General features: G+C 40.7%; 2 protein-coding genes across 5 annotated transcripts; one reads left to right on the top strand and one right to left on the bottom strand.

Moving 5' to 3' along the window:
* The first annotated feature begins 378 nt into the window (after nucleotides 1–378).
* LOC5511000 (ATP-binding cassette sub-family G member 4) lies at nucleotides 379–12,795 on the top strand. 3 transcript variants are annotated; one of them, XM_032380189.2, is made up of 14 exons: nucleotides 379–517; nucleotides 2,113–2,454; nucleotides 6,319–6,393; nucleotides 6,618–6,660; nucleotides 7,052–7,184; nucleotides 7,598–7,654; nucleotides 7,824–7,969; nucleotides 8,441–8,564; nucleotides 9,069–9,183; nucleotides 9,622–9,869; nucleotides 10,517–10,733; nucleotides 11,091–11,191; nucleotides 11,568–11,726; nucleotides 11,987–12,795. In XM_032380189.2, the coding sequence occupies exons 2-14, from the start codon at nucleotides 2,244–2,246 to the stop codon at nucleotides 12,350–12,352; spliced, it is 1,995 nt and encodes a 664-aa protein (XP_032236080.1). In that variant the 5' UTR covers nucleotides 379–517; nucleotides 2,113–2,243; the 3' UTR covers nucleotides 12,353–12,795. The 3 variants fall into 3 exon arrangements, with proteins under 3 accessions (XP_032236080.1, XP_032236079.1, XP_032236078.1); XM_032380188.2 differs by having other exon boundaries at nucleotides 408–522; XM_032380187.2 differs by lacking the exon at nucleotides 379–517 and adding an exon at nucleotides 1,588–1,891.
* Nucleotides 12,796–13,467: 672 nt separating this feature from the next.
* Nucleotides 13,468–21,556, bottom strand: LOC5511015. 2 transcript variants are annotated; one of them, XM_032380191.2, is made up of 11 exons: nucleotides 21,040–21,554; nucleotides 20,321–20,578; nucleotides 19,700–19,948; nucleotides 18,668–18,734; nucleotides 17,908–18,048; nucleotides 17,570–17,688; nucleotides 16,869–17,064; nucleotides 16,303–16,446; nucleotides 15,766–15,886; nucleotides 14,982–15,094; nucleotides 13,468–14,518 (listed from the first exon to the last, which is right to left on the bottom strand). In XM_032380191.2, the coding sequence occupies exons 1-11, from the start codon at nucleotides 21,078–21,080 to the stop codon at nucleotides 14,408–14,410; spliced, it is 1,560 nt and encodes a 519-aa protein (XP_032236082.2). In that variant the 5' UTR covers nucleotides 21,081–21,554; the 3' UTR covers nucleotides 13,468–14,407. The 2 variants fall into 2 exon arrangements, with proteins under 2 accessions (XP_032236082.2, XP_048588480.1); XM_048732523.1 differs by lacking the exon at nucleotides 19,700–19,948 and having other exon boundaries at nucleotides 21,040–21,556.
* Between the last annotated feature and the right edge of the window lie 618 nt (nucleotides 21,557–22,174).

Genomic DNA, 22,174 nt, shown 5'->3' with positions numbered 1-22,174 from the left:
TTATTTATTTATTTATTTATTTATTTTTATTTATTTATTTATTTATTTATTTATTTATTTATTTATTTATTTATTTATTTATTTATTTATTTATTTATTTATTTATTTATTTATTTATTTATTTTAGTTTATTTTTTTACTTCGCCATAAACAACAACACACAAAAAATAATAATACACCTTTAACAAAAACGAAACACTGGCCACTACAGGGGAGCCACTACAGACTGGGCCAATTACAGTGGTCCTATTTTTTTTTTTTTTTTGCCAATGTTAGACCCTCACTACTGAAGAAGTTATCCTTCGAAAACAATGTTTAGAACATGAACATAACACCAAAAACCTGCAAACACAATCACTATGACGTCACAGCTATTGTGACGTATTTCAAGTAAAGAGCGCGCGGAGCATGGCGATAGGCATCACATGATCGATTCCGCTTCTGCTATTGGCAGCGCTGCGTCCCGCACGTCATACCCTGGTTAGGGACTGCCGGAAACATGGATCTGATCTGTCAGGTAAGGTGAGCATATTTGAAGAGTCTCAAATCTATTTTTTCCTAGTCGAAAAGAGCCCGGGTAGTCGTTGTGCGAATATCACATTGATACTTGCTGTGCGCGTTCAGGGGTTTCTCAATAATAGGACGAATTTCACGGTTTTTTTCCCATGACCGATACTTCGACAAAAAACGATAACTTATATGTCGTGATGTGCTGTTCTTTTGAGGATCTGATGATTGATTACTAGTGAGAAGCACTAATGATGATATATTATCACAAGGACACGCACAAGGCACACGCCGATGATTGATGAAAATGAGAACAGATTAAAAAAACTATGTACACACAAAACATCTTATTAAAATTTGAATTAAAATACGACAAAATGTCACAATCTCAATTGAAACTTTCGTTCGGATATCAGTGGTTCATTTCCCACCCCCTCCCCCCAAAAAAATAATTAATGAAAATAAATTAAGTACCATTGGAGCCAGGTTTTTTTGGTCTCAAACTATTATTCTGTCTTATATCCTCAACCACGGGCTTACGATGATATTTTGATAAAAAATTTTTATGTATGTTTATACGCAGATAAGGGATATTATAATGGTCCTAGCTTTTGTTTGCAGTGAAAGCAATTTGTGATTTTTGTGACGTCAAAAAATGAAAACAGCATAAAATCTCCAACGCGATTGCTCGCTTATATTTATTTATTTATTTCTGCTATTTTAAAATTCTTATCTATTTGTGCTATAAGAAAAGGTGGTACTTATTTATCCCTAAATAATGACAAAATACAAAAAAAAGAAATATTGTTTTCCTGATGGGAACTCGTTCTTCCCCCTTTTTTATAAGAACAATAAATGGTTTCAATCAAATAAAAACTAAGAAAAGCAAAAGAAACAAATACTTTACCCCTGAAAAGGTTACCTAGCAACGTTCTGCCACACTGCCCTTGATGACGTCACAATGGTGTAGCCCCACGTGTCGTCCTTTCAAAGAAAACTCTCACTTCCGGTTGAAAACGGCGTGGGTGGTTTTAAAAGCTTTTCGCTGCCGATTCAGAGTTAGCAAAAGGATAGTAAATTCAGTTTTCCTAACGAAAAACGGTCAATGAAGACCCTGCTTTTTGGGCGCTCCCCTAACTACCACAGTCTGTTTAGTCTTTAAAAGTATTGTTCTGCTCAAGGCGACTGACATCGAACCACACACAGCTATTTCCGGTTTCCGGTTTCAGTTTATGCCCTGGCGTGCACAATTTTTTACAACAAAAACGCGAGTCCTAAAAAAAAAACGGGATTTGATTTCCCAGAGCTCTTTTGCAGCCCTGCATTTATTTGCAACCGAGAACTCCCCCTTGTTTGCTTGTACTTGTGTTCACGGGGTGCAAAGGTAGGCCGGGTTTGTTTTATGAGGAGAAGAACACATAAAATGCCGTGGATTGTATTGCTCAACATGCTTGTCTAATCTACAGCAATCTCCACATCTCGGGGAATTTTTTCTTTAGCCGAGTTCGAGCTCAAGCAACCTGCTAGCTCGGTTCACCACACTTTCCGTGCATATTTTTTTTCTATCCATCGTTGTTATATTCATGAATTATTTATTTTGCATAGGTAATTGGACTTTGAGACATCACCAACAATACAGTCGAGGACTCACATGACCAAAAAGCGAGCAGTTTAGCGGGAAGAGGTAAATCGCCTACTGAAAAAAACTGTACACGTTGCCTGTTGGAATTCTCAAGATGGAGAATTTCTTAGCGGCGCGTGCGGAGAGTTACAAGACGGCGATAAAGTGTTGTGGAGGCGAGGAGACGAGTTCAGTCGCCAGTAAAGACTGTTCTATGCTCGAAGCTGGAGAATACGTGGAACAGCTCAGCTTTTGGCAAAGACCGCGGCAGAGAGTGGATTTAGAATTTACCAATGTGAACTACACTATAAAACTTGGTAGAAATGGTGAGTTTAGCCTTCCTTTAGGGTTTATTCGTGGAATTGCTTTCGTTTAGCGTCGTTGTTTATGGCAATTTCGAGGCACAAAGAGAGTACCTGCTACGCGAAACTGAATTAGTGGAAAATTATAAATTTGGCTTTTTGAAGAAAAGTGAAAGTTTTTTATTTGGGAACCGTAGCTTCACAATAAATGGAAATATTATTACTCTATCTATTAATCATATTATTGGAGACATTCAGAAGTAATGTTGGGACACGACGTTTTTAATAGACCCGAATAATAATAGAAACGTTGTGTAAGAAAGAAAAATAGATCCCACGTATTACGAGAGCTGGTTGGTTTTATATTTTCGCGCATTCTCTTCTTTTTATTCTTTTTTCCTGTGTTTTTATTTTTCTCTGTTTTCCATGCGACATTAATGTTTGCAGTATCAACAAAAATATGCGTTCGACCGTGAATTTGTTCTAATGTGTGCAATTATCGAATTAAATTACTTTAGAAAGTATTGAAGCGCATGTTTCACAAGTTCTTTGCACATTTGTATGCTTCAGAGACCTCAAATGAATAGAAGTATCTAATCTATAAAGGAAAAAAAATATATATTTTGCACGCGAGTTTGATAAAGCCATTCAAATGTTCAATAACTGCACACTGGCTTCCTTGATTGACACCGTTACGCACGCGAGCGATTTTCTCCTTTTCGCTGCTAACTTTTCGCTTTGCGGGGCCTTCCCAGATAAAAAAATCCAACATACTAAAGATGATACGAATGCTCCATTCGCCAGGAGCTCTTCACTGGAAAATATCCAATTTCACTCTGTGGGTATAGGCAATCTGAACTTGTCTACAAACAACTCGCACCGCAATGTCAATACAAAAGAACTTTTGAAGAGTATCAGTTCATTTTTATTGTCATAGAGTTATAGTCTTTTCAAAAAGGTTATTTCTTTCCAAAACCATGGTGCTTTTCATGGAACGTTAAAAATAAGTGTAAGTCATCCTTCAAGGAAATTAAAATGCTATTATTATGCGCATCTTCTGCGAATTAAAAAAACAAGATTGTATATTCGATTAACTTTTCTCAACTCTAGCTATTTTTAGCAGTATTCAAGAAAATGTAATGATTACGGATCCGAGTATACAGCCCCGGAATTTACTCGTCTAAAATCAGGGGGTTTTATCGATATCAAACTACCGAGGACCTAATTCCACCGTCCATGAGTTACCAAGCTTTTGTTTAAACATCGCAGAGTTTTATCGATATCAAACTACCATGGTTCCACGGTCTATTTATCGATATCAAACTACTGATGACCTAGTTCCACCTTCAATGAACTACCTAACTTTTATCTAAACATCGCAGAGTTTTATCGATTTCAAACTACAGAGACCTAGTTCCACCGTCCATGAATTACCAAAATTTTGTCTAAACATCGCAGAGTTTTATCGATATCAAACTACCGATGACCTGGTTCCACCGCCAATGCCCTATGCAAGTCGTGTTCTTTTGTTTTCCTTTTAACCTGAATCCAGATTTCTATCGTATAAAGTTGAGACACGTCTGGGCATACGCCGTTCTTTTCATGTACCGTTTCAAATGCAAATGCATGCAAATGAACCAATGCGATTGTTCTATGTTCATTCCTATTTGGAACGGCCCATAAAAAGAACTTCGTTTGTCCTAGACCTACATTTTCGTGCTTATAGTCACTTTACGTTGAACGCAAACTTTTCTCTGTAAACATGCAATCTTGGACGCGCTTTAAGGGTTTGTTAGTCTAATGATTTAAGTAGCTCTTATTGCCGTGAGACATCCTCAGATAATCTCGAAATTGTTTTAAGACATCAAATGATTGCAACATTTTAAATAAGAATTGAGTTCAGAGGCAGTGAATGTTCTCTTTTATCACTTTCATATTATTTATTGTCTACTTTGGACCTGTTTCCTGCTCTTATTCTCACAAATACTCGGGCTCTTTCATTGACAAATATCAGTTGAATTTGCCTCTGCTTGCGTCGCTTATGTTGTGGTGAAGAGCTGAAAGCCTTACACATGATAGAGTATGCATCAAATGGTACGAGCTTAACAAAATCTTTTTTTTTCTCGTGCATTTAACCTCGTTTGACTAGGCACTGTTTGCCTAGTCGATTTCTATAGAACGAGCCAGTATTACAATGGAAATGAAAAAAGTTCTGTAGTCTGTTCTCTGTAGTCTAGCTTAAAATGATCATTGGTATGCACCAAGATTGCAATCCATTAAAGCCTGGGTTTTCTGAACCTTGATGACCCTTAGAATGGTGCGATACCGCACGATTTGACGCTCAGTCTGTGGTAACGTTAGCTACGCCCTCTTGTCCCGATCCACGGGGAGACTTTTTGCGTTTCGCGAATTCTACACAAAACAAGCTTACATATATGTGCCCATCTTTTAAGCGCTTAATGTACTGAAACAGGGGCTCATAAAGTCATATCACTAAAGAGCCTTGTTTTACCATCAACGGAAACTCCTAGACTCGGGAAGTGTGGTGATAACGGTAGTACGACATTGTTTTCGACAACTATCGCCATATATCTCTGTTTATGGAATACATGGTAATGTATTCCCCATCAGACCATGGCAGCGCTATTTGTAATTAGGATGTCGCGATAATCGGTCTTTATCTTTATCTTTATCGTATCGTATCGTATGTTTTATCGTAACAATGCTTGCCAAAATGGACATGAGTGCAAGTCATGTTTTTCAATAGATTTCGCACACGAGTTCGTGACCTTGGCCTCTAACCCGCAAGTTTCTTCATTCCCCACCCCTCCCCTCGCTATTCAACAACATGGCACACGCGTGAGGGTTTTGTGTAATTCAATTGAGCCATATCATACGGTAGACTAAAATGTACCGTACTCATTCCTTGTGGTAATTATGTGATGGTTGTTGCACGCGGGCTACATGATAATGATGTTTAACCGCAACAAGAAAGAATACTTTCTTGACCACAACGAATAAATACAAAAAGCCCAAATAGTCGTGTCCGTGAACCAGAAGAATAAATACCAAATTTTCATCTTTAATAAGACTTCTTCAGGGAGGACTGAAACTGCCCTGAAGAAGTCTTATCTAAAAAAAAAAAACAATTTGTCAGAGTCGAATACAAGTTTTTGGTGTATTGTACTTTTGACCACAACAATACACAGTGGGAAAAACTAAGTATAGTAACTATTTTATACGTGCGTCAGGCACTAAGCGAGGTATTTTTCCCAGCGCCTGACCCACAGTAGTTACTAGCGTGGCGATTCCAAAACGGCTGCGAGGGAGACTACGCGAGGATTTGCCGATTCGAATTCGTAAAGTGTAAGATTTATTTTATTGATGGGTGTGGAGGTTGGGTGTTGGTGGAGGGAGTTAGGGATGCGCGCCAGACGGCGTTTTGAGGTGATTTCATTATTTTTTTGATAGAGAGAAGGACAGTGGAGTTAGCACACATAATTCCCTCCCCTTTCTTATCGCCCTCGTCAACGTCTTGTCTCAACCTCTCTTCTACTCAGAAGCGCAAAAATGGGAGAAGACAATACACAGGGATGGGGAATTTGGAAAGAGAGAAGCACTCCTCCTTCCAGTGTCCCTCGTCAACATTCCCTTTTGTGTCACTAAGCAATGCAAATTTGTAGGATGAAACAGATGATGATGGACCAGATTTAAGGCAAAACCGCACCACCGCAAACCTTTTACGCCCCCCCCCCCCTTTACAGAGCGAACACCAAAGCATCGCGAGTACTGAAATGTACCGTGAAAATGTTGTTGGCACAAAATCAGTCTCAAATATTACCCAAAATGTTATTGAGATGAATATCGTTCTTATTCGTTGGTTTGCAGATTATAAGGATATTATCAAAGATGTTTCTGGGAAATTTAAAAGCGGGGAGCTCGTTGGCGTCTTAGGACCTTCAGGTAAGTCAGCCAATAAGATCACAAGACTTAATTAACCATGGAACCAATCACATCACGAGAAAGAGCAATAGACATAACCTTAGATCAATAATATTTCTAGTAAAGTATTTAACTTGTGAACCAATCAATACCAGACATAGCCCATGACCCTTGTACCAGATTAAATAAATTGTATCACTTGTACCAAGCCATTCGCGTGACGTCGTTTGTTTGTGGTGTTTTAGGGGCTGGAAAATCAACTCTGATCAACGTACTAGCGGGATATCGGTGAGTTAGTTTTGCTAAATTTTTTATTTGGTCGAAAAGTTTAGTTTTGGTTTTTGAGAATAGTGTCTTTGCCGTCAAAAGAATTATCGCCTCCTTTTTAAGTAATTCCTTTGGTATAATTATTACTATCAATTAATCTTGTTTTAAAAATTGTCTTTTTATTACATACAGTATTTGGGAGTCCGCTTCGATCATTTTTTGTTTGTTTTTATAGCCCTAGAACTGTGTAAGTCGAGAATTACCATGTAAGCTTGCAGGGATTTGTGTTAACTACGTTTCTACTGGCTGCCATTTTGAAAAACTAGCCCCAGATCCTGACGTTTTAGAATATCCACAGGTTTCTCACGCACTCGCACGCATTGTTTGATATTTTGTACTCTTTTCTTCCCAGGACCAAGTTTGCAGATGGCTCTATCAAGGTCAATGGGGTCGAGAGGAATCTACGGCAGTTTAGGAAAATGTCGTGTTATATCATGCAAGATGACGTGTTACTTCCTCATCTAACTGTAATGGAATCCATGATGGTATGTACCTAGGGGGTAGGGGTGGGGATATCATGTAAGATGACTTGTTACTTCCACATCTAACTGTCATGGAATCCATGATGGTATGGACCTGGGGGGGGGGGGGGGGGGGGGTAGGGGTGGGGATGTCATGTAAGATGACATGTTACTTCCCGATCTAATTGTCATGGAATCGATGATTTTATGGACCTAGGGGGTGGGGGTGGGGGCGGTGGATATCATGCAAGATGATGTATTACTTTTGTGCCATCATCGCCATCGCTATGTACGGGGTGTGGGTGGGGAGGTTGTTGCCATTGGGAAAGGTGGCGGGGATGATCAGTTCTACCCTGGATGTTGGGTTGGGGTGGGAGATGTTGTATACGCTGGGATAATGTGAATTCACTGCGTGTTGTTTTACACTTGGTCTGCAGGTATCAGCTAATCTACATCTTAAGGAAAACATGCCTCTGGATGACAAGGAACGCCTGGTAATTTACAAATTCTCAACACAATCGTCGATTTTTTTTAGCTGTTGTTCAGATCAAAGAAACTCCAATTCTTGGTTTTTATTCCTGTTCAGATAAAAATTATACTAATTTTTGTTTTGTGGTTGTTTAGATCAAATAAATTCTAATTTTTGTTTATGTGATTGTTCAGATTAAAGAGATCCTGATCAATCTCGGTCTTCTCGAAACGGCTGACACGCGGCTCAGCGAAGTCTCTGGTGGTCAGCGGAAGCGCGTTGCCATAGCACTGGAACTCATAAACAATCCTCCTCTGATCTTTCTGGACGAGCCCACTAGGTGAGAGCCTAAGTATTAGTCTTTTCTTCTTCTCTGTTAACCCTCTGTTCCCAGCCATCGCTAGGCCTCGTTGGCCCAACAAACGGCTGATCAATGGTCAAACACACTTCTAACACCACTTTCGGTATTATGCATCGTCTTTGCACTAAATCCTGCTGTTAAATTCTCGTGAACACTTGAAAAGGCAAAAGAAGACACGAAGGAGTAAACAAGATTTTTAATTGTTCTGCCGCAAGTCCTTATTTGCAACACGAGCGATTTTCCAAAGCCTGTAAGCTGAACTTTCCTTTCCGTGTAATTCAACGCCACTGACGCCATTAGAATACCAAACACTATCTATCGGGATTATTTCAACATTTTGCTTTCCGATATAATTCAAGACTACAACACTACCCTACATGTTTCTTTGTGCCACCCCTCCCCTCTGGGGTAAAACTAATGCTTCTCACAACTCCCCCCTTATCTTGGTAGCGGTCTTGACAGCTCCTCGGCGTATCAGTGCATTAGCCTGATGCGCACCCTCGCCCATGGCGGACGGACTGTAGTTTGTACGATACATCAGCCAAGCGCCAAGCTATTCGAGATGTTTGATAAGGTGAGCACGTATAAGCACACAGGGGCAAGCCAGACGCACAGCTGGTTTGTGCGATACAGCATTAGCCCAGCGCCATCTCGCCACATGACAGGTAATCCGGAATCCATAAATGAGACTTAGAATCCGGAATCCATGCTACTGGAATCCGGAATCCACGCACTAGGATCCGGAATCCAAGACTTAAGCTGGAATCCGGAATGCAAGAATCCTGGAAAAAATGGAATCTGGAATCCACGGAAAAATACCCACATGGAATCCGCAATCCACACACTAGGATCCGGAATCCAGAACCCTATTGGAGAACTTGTCATTGGGCGAGCCATCCTTGCGCGCCAGTGTTCCGCGTCGAGTTCTCACGCATTTCACGAACTTCGTTTATTTGCGTGCGGTGATATTGATCGATCTCTGTTATATCCATTCGATCTCTATTGTAAATGACCGATCTCTGTTATGTATGTTCGATCTCTTTTGTATGTTTACATATGAGTACCGCTTCTGTTTCAGTTGTATATCTTAGCGGAAGGGAACTGCCTCTTTCAAGGCCCGGTCGCTCAGCTCGTCCCGCACATGTCTCGCGAGGGCCTCGAGTGTCCCAAGTACCACAACCCCGCAGACTTCAGTAAGTGCTGTTCACCCTAACACTAGCTATAACCGTAATGGCTCTAGGGGGTAAGGGGCTTTCATATTTCCTTATTATTGCGTTTTCTTGCGCTTGCACCAGCTGAATTACTGACACTCTTTAATACGGTAAATTTCTTTTCTCCGTCCCAAACCATATCACTCATATGCAGTCTTTTCTCTAAATGGTCTCAAAGAGCCTCTTTCAAAATTTTGGCCTGCAAAATCGTATTAAACGCGAATCCCTGCAAGTTTACGTGAAAATTCTCGACGTACACAGTTCTAGGGCGACAAAAAGTGAACAAATGATTGAAGCGGATATCCAAATATGGTATGTAATGTCCTTATAAGGAATTGACCGAGCGAGCTAGAAAGACGACAGCCTTTAAAAACAAGATTGATTCATATGCTGAATCATTTTCTCGATACTTGTCCCTAGTTATTGAAGTTGCGGCCGGAGAATACGGCGAGGACGTCATTCCCAAGCTCGTGAAAGCGTGGCACGTGCACATGGCGGAAGAGAAGAGGCGAAAGAGCCTGGAGATGAGCCCGGGCTCAGATGTCAGCGGCGACAGTAGCGTGAGCAAATCCTCCACGGTTACCGTAGCAACAGGAGGCTGTAATTTGAGCACGAAAACGAGCACGGAGAGCTTGGGGATAATTCATGCGGCTAGCCAGACAACACAGGTGACTATGGGGGAGAGGATGGGGAACGAAGATTATCATCATGTTCATCCTACGCAAAGTAGGATGAAGTCTAGATAGTTTTGTTGGCAAAGTTTTTTGTGCTCCTGGTTGTACAGAATTGCTCGGGCATTCAGCTAGGTGCAGTAGAAAAATTGCTTTGGTATCCTATGGTATGTTGTTTTATCCCAAGAATTTCCGATTTCGGGCACAACTCTTAAAAGCTCTATATTTTTTTAAAGTTCGAAATCTAATAGTAGTAGGTGGGTTAGTTCTATGTTCCTCGAAAGAGGACGGATTTTTCCCCTCTCGGTTTTTCCCACTCTTAAATCAGCACGAGATTGATGGGCAACTTCGCTAACACATCACATGACTGTTTGGGTGCCAAACTCGCGCGCGTTCCGGCTTTTGGCGGCAAAATAACAACAACAAAAAGCAACTTACTCCGCGCTTACGAATAAGCCAGAATGTTTCTTTGTCAGAAAGGGTTTATTTTCATTGAAAGTTTTAAGTTTTTCGTCATTCTCTAGCGTGATGTGCGCAGTCATTTCGGTGTTTATTTTGTCTTTAATTTGCCACTTTAAAAGTCACGTGACCCGTTCAAATCGCCTATTTACAATGCTATCTAAAAAGCGCCTCGCTCCGTACAGTTCGTAGTCCTGTTCAAGCGGGCGTTCCAGTCCATCCTCCGAGACCGCGTGTTCACGCACCTTCGAGTGGTTTCCATAGCAGCGGTGGGGCTTCTGATTGGTCTACTCTACCTGGGGATTGGTAATGACGCTAATAAAGTGTTCAACAACACGGGTTGCCTGTTCTTCTCTCTTCTCTTTCTCATGTTTACGTCGCTGATGCCAACGGTTCTAACATGTGAGTACAAGCATATTATTTAAAGACAATTTATGTGATAAAATCACAAAAAAAAACTATACAAAAATGTTTTATTGTTCATTTATTAAACCCAATCGGACATATCGCTACAGCTTTCCAATATCGGTCGATTGAAATGGATTCTTTCTCACACTTGATATTTTGCTGGGATGACAAAATGGCAGGACTTAATGAGTGTAGTCTAGGACCCGTCTGGGGTGGGCGTTGTTCGGGTTAGGGGTGTGTCGGGGTGCACTTGACTAGTGCATTATTTCTCTAAACCACCCTGATATCTTAGCGTAGGGATACTCTGTTGTCATTTTTATACCTAACCCTGTGCTATCTTTACTGGCTTAGTCCCAATGGAGAAACTTGTCTTCATCCGGGAACATCTAAATAACTGGTACAGTCTCAAGTCCTACTATCTGGCCAAGACCATGGCAGACGTCCCTTTCCAGGTTAGTCCGTGCGTGAAAGACGCGACTTCTATTTATAATTCAGTATGTTTTGTTTCGTATGAGAGGGGTGCACTGACTCGTTTCTCTATATTCAGATCCTGTTCCCTTCTTATGAATACTACTCAGTTATGCACTGACTCGTTCCAATTCTGTACTGACTCGTTGCGTTTCTCTATATTCAGACCCTGTTTCCCCTTATCTACTGCACCATTGCGTGTTTCAGTTATGCACTAACTCGTTCCAATTCTGTACTGACTCGTTGCGTTTCTCTCTATTCAGACCCTGTTTCCCCTTATCTACTGCACCATTGCGTGTTTCAGTTATGCACTGACTTGTTGCAATTCTGTGCTGACTCGTTGCATTTCTCTATATTTAGATCCTGTTTCCCCTTATCTACTGCACCATTGTGTACTTTATGACGGAGCAGCCACATGAAGGCCTCAGATACACGCAATTCGTGGCGATCACCATTCTTACATGTTTAGTCGCGCAGTCGATTGGATTACTCATAGGAACTGTAGCTCCAAGTCTACCGGTAGGTGATTAAGGAACGTTCGAAAAAAAAAATATTAAGTGTGGAAAGGATAATGATTTATTTTAGGTTACTGGGACCGCTATAGATGTAAACGATGAACGAAAAAAAAACGGATTAGCGGTGATGTTGGGTAGAGGCCATGATTATTATGTTTTTGATGATGATGATGGTAGTGATATAGGGCAGTAATGGTCCCCCTTCACACTCAAACACTCTGCATCGTGTCAGACTCCAGCTAATGTCGTCATTTCTCTCCACAGACCGCTGTCTACGTGGCCCCAGTCACCGGCATCCCGGTCCTTTTGTTCAGCGGATTCTTTGTGAACTTTGACACCATACCTAATTATATGCAGTGGCTGACGTACGTGTCGTACGCGCGGTACAGCTGGGAAGGCACCGTCCTCTCCATATATGGAAACAACAGAGGGCCCCTGCACTGCAAGCAGGAGCGGTGCATATTTAAGAACAGTGATGACGTCCTCGATGCGATGGACGTCGAAGAGAGCGCTTTCTACCTAGAAGGTGCCAAAATCTACTTTGACTGTTTTGTGTTACTGTTGTTTTTCATCGCTTTGAGACTTGCCGCCTATCTTGTGCTGAGATACAAAGTAAAATCGATGCATTGACGACGGTAACAACAGCCTAAAGGTCAGCGGTGTGACCAAAGCACTGGTCGCGGGAATGTCCCTCTGGGAGGGACAATATTGAGCTGGGCTCAAGCGGAAGGTGTCTGTGTGTGGCCCTGGCAATTATGTGCTCGTTTGGCTTATGTGACCTTATAGCCTTGCTGGAAATAAACGGGCACTAGATATTCGGGCACTTGGTGAAAGTTTTAACGACTAGTCTCAAGTTCCCCCATTGCTGTTATACCAGAGTTCGAGTTGAGAGTTTAAGAAATTCAAGACATTGGGCTCCCTGTGGTTATAGAAGTCGTTTGGGTTCCCTGTGTCTTTCGAGATGGCTCTTATAGAATAGGTTTAGTCTACAATGTAGAGTGGTTATTTCAACTCCGCTAGAACTTAGTATTTCAGAGGGTAAATTTGGAAACTATAAAACCTATTTAGTGTTTGTTGTTCGCTCTTCTGTATCCTGAACGAATCTCACTGCACATATAACTTTGTCAAAATCTGCATTGCCCTTTTTGAATTGCTTGTCAATGACAATTAGTAGCAACGGCGGATCAAGTTTGACCCGTTTGTATCATGCACTTCTTTTCATGTTCATTTTCTAGTTTGTCCACCTCCTTGTCTTAATTGGTGATGCGAATCTTATATGGCCTTTGTCATGCGAACCATGTATGGTATTGTTGATGCGATCCTTATATGGTATTGGTTATTCAATCCTTATATGGTAATGGTGGCGCAATCCTTATATGGTAATCTTGGTTTCGACAAAGTTATACATACAGCAGAGCTTTTCTACCTTCGTGAATGCGTAAAGTGTAATTTTGTGGCCGTAGCCAATCAAATCCTTTATAATAAACAGACGGACCTAGAAATGGGAACACGTCAATATTTGGACGAAAATATTGCGCACTATTTTATCGTAATATTTATCAGTTATCAGATGTAGGAAAATCCGCAAATAGAGAACAAAATAAATAGACGCTGTTTTCTATTTGCTCAAAAGCCTTATCTATATTTCATATACGGGACTGTTTTGTTACTTTTTCTATATTCTTCTGTCAGTTCTTGTCTTTCGGGATCTAAAACTAATAGGATATAATTCGGGAAGATGTATATTTTTGAATTTTGATACATCGTTTATTCAAAAAATCTAATTGTATAATAAATATTGAAATACAACAAATATTGACATCATTATTATTATTATTTCTACGCTGTGCGTAGATAAGTATAATGTAATTTGAATAAACTACTTTGGTTTAGAATTACAGCCGTTCCTATTGAATATGATCGAAGTAGCTCAAACCGGGTCTGATCCGGCCTAGTCCGGACATCTTTACCGGGTTTCCTGTACTTAGAGATCAACCGTGAGGCAGTTCGGGGTCTGGAACCAGCCAACCACAGGAAGCCCGAGCAAGGGGTGGCTAGGGCATTAAATTAACCTTGCCCATGTTTCCCCACAACTCTTTGCGATAAGCGCAAGAAACCGAGGTCAAGACAAAGTTGAAAAGAAGATGGCGAAGTTTACCCCCTGGCCCTCGGTTTCACGCGTGCGTTGCAAAGATTTGTGGGAAGACAAGGGAGAGGTGAATGCGTACATGGGATGGAGGAGATCTGGATTATGTGGAAACATTGAGGCATAACGCACATTTTCATGTGCCGTTCCTAATGAAAATACACGCAAGTGAATGAATTCGATATTTACGTGCATTTGAATTTGGAACGTCACATAAAAAATGAGTCATCTAAACTAGGCCCGAAAAGCCTTAATATAAATCCGCCCCGATCGCCTGGACTGGGGCGATCACGTGTACATCAACCATTAAAGAGTCTCCGTAAGCCGCCATTTTGCCATCCTAACAAAATACCAAGTGCAACTCACTCTTATATTATTAAAAAGCTAGTCAAGAATGAAAAGTCCTACAAATTGGTAAATGTAACTGACCACCTCACACAAACAAAGGTGGAACAACAGGACATGATTAAACCTTTAAATAGCTCTAAGTAAAACATACATATTTCCCTTATTATACACTAATCGAGAGTTCCTTTTGTCTATGATGGCGAAAAGCAATCAATTTGGTCAGCATCTTTCTGCTTTTCCAGCAAGTCTTCCATATCTTCATCCAAGTGCGCCTTGAGCTCGTTTAGTATTACATCCAGAGCCTGCGAACCAGCAACGAGAGAAATCTATCCATAATAATCTATGTCCAGCTGTCTGCTTATTGTGGTTTCCAATATTATGCGCCAACGATTAATTCTCTCGATTTAATTCTCTTCCTTATAATTCATTGGATATTAAATTCTTATAAACAATAAAATTCAAGAACATATTCAGCCTTAAAATGTCCCAAAAATAAGAACGGCCCAGCCTCAACTGAAAATTAGACATTCTTATATAAAAAAAGAGTGTAAGCACCGAGAAATTTTATTTTGTTAATAGAGGCTTTATTTATTCAAAAAGGTTGTCTGAGATGAAAATATTCAAATGTCTTGAAAATTTCACCCTTACTACAGCCAAACCTACAAAATCGCAGTTGCATTTCGTTTAAACAGCACCAGAATTCCCAGCGGTACATGTGTGTGTATGCCCAGGTGGTATTTTACTGGAATTCCCAAGGGTACGTACCAGGTCTGTGTGTAGGTTCAGGTGGAATTCCCTGAGTGCCTGATTAGATAGAGTTTTCTGCTTTTCATCGTATACTTGAAGATATTGATGAATCAACTGGCCACACACAAGGCCTGCGAGGAGAAAATAACTTGTGCTTAGAATTCAATTACCACCAGAGTTAAACCAATTGGGTAACATTTAGAGCCGTGCTCTGTAGTTTTCGCCTCTATGCATCGTGGTAGAAGCCTTATAAATCAATCAATTAATTAATCAGCGGCAGCACAAACATCACTATCACATCAACAAGACATAACTACCACCATCATCATCATAAATTATATTAAATTAATAAACTATCATCATCACTACCAGCATTATCATTGTCATCATCATCATCATCATCATCATCATCACCATCACAATTACTTTTATCGTCACCACCGCCATCATTATCATCATCATCATCAATTTAATCAAGCTAATCAACTATCATTATCACTATCAGCATTATAATCATCATCACCACTACCACCACCACCGCCATCATTATCATCAATTCCATCAAGCTAATCAACTATATTCATCATCACTATCAGCATCATCGCCACTAACACCACCACCGCCATCATTATCATCAATTCCATCAAGCTAATCAACTATATTCATCACTATCAGCATCATCGCCACTAACACCACCATCGTCGTCATCATCAGCAACAGCAGCAGTATCACCATCACAACCGCCATATGTAATATCATCAACAAATATACATTGTTGCAACTAATTATGGATAGCACGTACCATCCATTGTCTCTTCAGTGTAGTCCCTCAAATACAAGCTGAGGTTGTTGCCGGCAAGAAGACTCAAAAGATGCTCCAAACACAGGTCGTCTAGCAACCGCCCCTCGGCAAGCTCTCTCACCTGTACACATTGGACACGATTTTAACACATACGGTTTAACTAAATATAAAACTCGAGTTATCCGGGTTCTAGTCACCGGGTGTCTTAATCTACATTAACAAATTCAACGTTTCAAAAACTTACTTCATTGAGCTTTTAGGGTGTGGCGCGAAAATACAGGCTTTGTAGATGGTGCCAATCATAAACGTAACAAACCTTGCATTTTCCCGCAATGTTACACACGCACGCACCAGAAGTGTATTTTTCTCACCCGAAAAGTTAAAGTCCCGGATAATCGAGCGCAAGTCAGATTTGAAATGCCTACAAATGTGCATAGCAACTGTTCATTGTCGTCGTTGGGTAAATTTAAATGATTGCCCATTCGTAACAGCCAGACTGAAGAGTCATGATGATTCCCACTTTGTGTTAATACGTACCTGGTGGAGCTGTGTTTGACGCTGTGCTCCGCAGACCTCCCTCCACGCATCCTTAATGACGGGCCTCATAAGATCGTCCAAGACCTCGTCAATCAAATCACTCACAGTGATCTCATACTTGTTCACGTCAAGTGATACACAAGCCTGAAATCGTGCAGGAACTTACTGAGTGCCTGTACCCTCCCCCGTTTACGCATGTTGCAAACGTCCTCAGAAGGATGATGGACATAAAACACCAGAAACAGTGGTAACCAGGACTTAAAAAAGTCTAAGCAGATTTGTCACCTATTGACAGACACATGCAGTCTGACATAGTCAGACATAGGGTGTGCCAAATGAATCATGAGGCAACATGTGGCGTAAAAAAGATCATGACCAAAATACTGCTACTGTGAGAGTTCTTTCATAACAATGAGTACAAATCAAAAAGAGGGTACTAATGATGTTAAAAAATGTGCTGTTTGTACTAACACAAATGTTAAAATAAAAGAAATCCGGAAAAAGGTAAACATACATATCTGTCCTACCTAGGGAAAAGCCCTGGGTAAGTTTTTAGGGAAACATACCACTTGATAGACCATAGGATGAATGGTCTCAAGTATCAGCTCCTCCAGCCAATCATCTCGCTTCTTCTCAGTCATGTGACCAGTCACCAAGTCACCAATGGCAGATTTCACAATGGGTAGTGATGTCTCCATGACAACCTCTTCAATCAGGTCACATGATATCTCCCGCAAAGGGTCATGTGAAGGAAGATACTGTCTGCAATAGTTACATAACCCTCATAGGTTATTGAAAGATTATCTTTTACAAAAACATTATGAAAAATTATGCCTTGTTTTTCTGGTGGGCATTACTAAAACCTCTGGCTTTTTAAAACAATTCATGGACGATATGAATTTCCAGGGATGACCCCAGAGTTTTTTTCTTTTCTTTTTTTTTTGCAAATTCTCATTGTGTGTTACATGCAAATAAGTTTAGGCATTTAAGAGCTGTGAGGACAAATCAGTCGTGTCTACAGAGGAGGGGGGGAGGGGGGAGGGGGAGGGGGGGTTGAGGGGTGAGGGGGCCAGATCCTTCTGCTTTTGGGCCCAGATGAGAAATGCAAACATGGATAGCTCTGGTTGACACCCTCGTCAGAAGTTACGAAGGTGACTCAGTCTAGACCAGAGCTAGGGGTGCTGCTTTTATTAAGTCAGCGATTTACTGCTTTTTACTTCATCCTACATTGTTCTATAGAAAAGGCCTCTTCCAATCTTGCACTCACATGGGGACATGTGTGTAAAACACACCAGCGGCCAGCTGATTGATGATCAAGTTGAGGTCTTCATTGATAAGATCAGTGCACACATGGCTTGCTAGTCTATACCAGGGATGACTAGGGTTCTGTAATCAAAAATGCATTAAAGTATAAAAGGGTCCGGAACACTATACCTACTACAAATCAGCATCATCATTTCTTTAATCATGTCAAATTTTCTGAGCTTTTTGGCTTCATACCATGAACAGAAATACTAGGATTGCCAAAAGATGTTAATTTGATATTAGATTTTACAAATACATTTCTGCATTATTCATAATGCAATTTCAAAATATGAGACCTACCAAGGTTTTCTTATGTGAAAGTACATCAATCAGAAGATCTGGGATAATGTCCTCAATAAGAAATTCTTCAATCAAGCCTTCTGTGAAATGCCTGGCATTTGAGGATTTGCCTAGCCATCTCAGTTGAAAGATCCATGAAGACTAAAAATAAGCAGAATAATCCTGTTTACACACAATACTGATTGCATTTATGGGAAAGCCTAGGTTGGTGGAGCTGGTAGAACATAGTCTTATATCACTTATATCACTGGGAACTCCTAGTTTTTTTCTTTCTCTAGCAAAACCCACAATTTCAACCAAGCTGTGTTTCCATGGTGTGACAAGTCATATAATGGCAGCATTGAAAATCCCCCTATACCTCCCCTCAGTCATGTCAGCGTGATCCAGAATTAGCTGAGGGGGGATGCGCAGTCATAGATATTGTGTAGACAATCCTTCAATAAGAAATGGCCTATTCACTATGGGCCAGGGCCTATGTAGACACTTGCACATTGTATTTGCATTCTCATATGATTCAGCATCACAACTGTAAGAAGGGACATGGGGGGATGTACCTAAAGAACCAACACACAGACCAGGGGCATATCCAGGATAGCAGAACCCTGAATTTTAAGAACAAGGGCCAAATTAATTGTTCTTTAGCGGACTGTCCTTTATTTTTTAGTATTTTAACCAAAATACCTGAAAATAGGGGAAAGGGGCCGCTTGGTCTACCCCTACATCCAGCCCATTCAGACAGACAATGAGCACACCATCTCACCTTTCTAACTCTCCAGCCTCTAAAATGCCTCTGAATGCTAGTTGCAGCTTGGGATCTAGTCATTTGCCTTGAAGTATAATCAACTACATTTAATACAGGGGCAGTGGAGTGGTCCCATAAGTAGGGGGGCGAAAGTTGGGGGGAAGGGGTGGGAAGTGGTTTCAGGGGGAGGGGTGGTTGGTGGTTTCAGGGGGAGGGGTGGGTGGTGGTTTCAGGGGGAGGGGTGGGTGGTGGTTTCAGGGGGAGGGGTGGGAAGTGGTTTCAGGGGGAGGGGTGGTTGGTGGTTTCAGGGGGAGGGGTGGGTGGTTTCAAATTTTTAAGCGCTGTTTACAAGAACGCGGGAGATAACCTAGGTTTTTATGCAATGCATTTTAAACTGTTCAACAAGTTTGTTGTTGGTTGCATACACCTATTTCAAAAAAGGTTGTCAGTGCAAATGGCGAATGGCAAATAGTAAATGGCAGTTGTAAGCCCAAACGGTGCTTATGGGTACTCATTCGTAAAATTTTAGGTGTTAAATAAAGTCTAGCAATGTCAAAGACATACATTGATGATCTTAAATGGATAATTGTTTGATTTATCCATATTCTTCAGCATTTAGTAGAAATTTAATGAGACCTATGGTTCCTTTCGGTCCTAGAACTGCCATTTGCCAATCGCCATTTGCCGTTTCGCACTCACAACGTTTTTTTAAATAGGTTTATGTACCCCTTGAAACTTGTTGGTAAAAAAACGTTCATATATTCAGAAAAATGGGGGGCTGGCCCTCCTCTTCCGCCACACCTGTAGTAAAATCCTGGCTTCAAAACATAGAATATTCTATTTGAATAGATTGTTTAAGAATAAATGTTTGAAAACTTTTTCACACAAAAACTTATAATCAGAATATTTAGAAATTTTCCTATAAAAATATATATAATGACTAAACCAAAATCTTTATCTATAGAGGGTCATAATATACTGTAGCTACCAGGTTTTATTATAAGGATTTTGTACCCATCACTTATACCAACATTCTATCATGGTGTATACCTTCTCCGGTATAACTCTTGTCCAGGTCCAGGCAATACAAAATTTCCCATGGGTACCCCTCCATGGAAAGAAGCCCCAGGAACAATGGGTGCATAGCCCATATAGACAGGCATAGGCAGAACCCCAGGGGGGTAGGGATAGGCAAGGTTAGGCACCATCTGGTTATTGCTGTATAGGACGTTTGGGACTATTCCAGGAATACTCCCATTAGCTGGCAAATAGTTGGCATTTAGAGTCTTGTCTTTGTTCCTTCAAATGAATCAAAATTCAAAGATTGAGTTGAATTCCAGGTGTCAATTCTTCCAGCAAAAACCGTGTCAGCAGGGAATGTAGCAAATCTACTTTTAAAATGTGTCTTAATTAGAAGGCTCAGAATATCGCCAGTAACATGACTATTGTGCGTTGACATAAGTATGGTAATGGACATTGCTACATCTATTTTAATGATTTACTCAAAAAGAAAATAGAAAATAAAAAAGATAAATAAGTATTATACAGGTAAAAAAATATGTTTTCTACAATATTGCTTTATAAATTGACTTCATGTTATTCTAATTGTATGTAACCTCTGTGTTGTTTTCATCTTAAATATAAATAAAGCTGTTAATGTTATCTATATACCTTTCAAAAGCATTCTTCTCTCTCAACCAAACAGGCGGGACTACACCCTCTCTGCCACGCCTTAAGTCCCGCTTGTTGTTGTACTCAGGAGGGGTTTTGATTCTTGTCAAGTACTGTGGGCTCTGTGATCTTCTTGCATATTGATGTGTCGGCTGATTGTCTTGGCCTGACTCTGCCGACCAGCGGCGGATGTGCCTATGGTGACCAGGATAACTAGAGAGGGATGCCCAATCTCTATTCTTCTCTTGATTCCTAAGTCTGTTGGTTTATCAGAGGGAGAGCCTCGTTTGTTTTTACACATTTCATGTAAATACTGTAGATAAATATTGTAGGTATACTGTAGGTAAATACTGTAAGTTTGGCGTGAAATTTAAAAAAAAACCAGGGCTGTTATAACATTATTTAAAACTGAGAAAACTTTCAAGTTGTATATAATAAATAACTTCTGCCAGTTGTACTAGTGCTGAATAAGGCACACAAGAGCAAGGCTCAAAAATCAAGTTCCCAGGTGTGTGTATTGTTGGCAAGCACTGTCACTGGGGGTGGTCACTGCCAGATGGTTTACTGCGTCCCCAGTGGTTCTTTTACATTCGTTCGATTAGGCAGGTTAGTGTAGGGCAGCTTGAAGAGTCGGGACCTCCGGTTTAGTGTCCTTTTCCGAGAACACAGGAGAAAAAACTTCAACACACATGGCAGTTGAAGCGTGTGAAAATGCATACCTTTCTAATACGGTTCTCCTTGTATCATCTGGTGATTTCATCCTAAGTACAGTGCTATTATTGATTTGTTTTCCATAAACAACAAATCGCAGTAGTTTCTGCACAACGCCATGACAACACAATCAACTGTGCATTAAGTCCAAACAGATCTCTCAAAACCGTAGAAACTCTTACAAATACTAGCAATTTCTTTGATAGGACAGTATTAAAGCTGATTGGTTATCATGATGATTGAACAATTGTTTCTAAGAACAGACTAGAGTTTCTCACACAAGGGGTGTTGTTTTGCTGAACGAGTCCGCCATTTTGGATGGGTCACACCAAAGGAAGCCCAAGCCGATATTGTTGATTGCCTAGTACTCGGGGCATACCTAAAATATTGAAAGTCGTGACCATGTTAACAGGCCTGAAGGAATAGCGTGTTTTACTTTAGCTCACAGTAGCAAGAATGAGCAAGCATTTTTACTCTTTTTTAAACAGTGGGGAAAAAAAACAATTCAAGGCAATGGTCGTGAATCGAACCTCACACAGCTCATATAAAATGCGAAAAAAATAGACCATACTTCCAGACATGCGCTGAAACACCGTATGGCAGCTTACAGCTTTACGGCTAAGCTGGAGATTTCGACCCCAGCACCGCTATCTAGAGAACTGTACAACACAAAGGAACCTCAGGTACCCGCGCATTAATGGGGAGGCAATAACCAGGATTCCAGCCCTGTCTTAGTCGGTTACGCCACGCACAGCTCGCTGAGATATACAATGGAAATTATCGGGGTCTTTTCCACGCTTGCGTAGCTTGGGAATAGGTGTGTTGCTATAGTAATGTAGTGATGTCGTCATCATGTGCAGCACACTACGACCTAGGTTTACATAGGTCTACATTGCTGCCTTTAGTCTTTGTACTTTTTTGTCCAGACACGCACGTGCATATGTCACTTTCTGTGCCCAAAACAACAAAAGCAAGCTACATTGAAATGCACGCAATCTAAGATGTTTAGTGTTCTAAGGTTTTACAAAATACTGTGATAAAACCTCCCGTAAGTTCCCTGCTAGCAGAGGTCTCTTTTCTCTGTATTTCGAACTCCAGCCCAGCGAAATACAGAGAAAAGAGGCCTCTGCTAGCAGGGAATCC

The sequence above is a fragment of the Nematostella vectensis genome, chromosome 9 (genome assembly GCF_932526225.1).
Source record: "Nematostella vectensis chromosome 9, jaNemVect1.1, whole genome shotgun sequence".
NCBI lineage: Eukaryota > Metazoa > Cnidaria > Anthozoa > Actiniaria > Edwardsiidae > Nematostella > Nematostella vectensis.
This window is presented reverse-complemented; position numbering and strand designations above follow the sequence as displayed.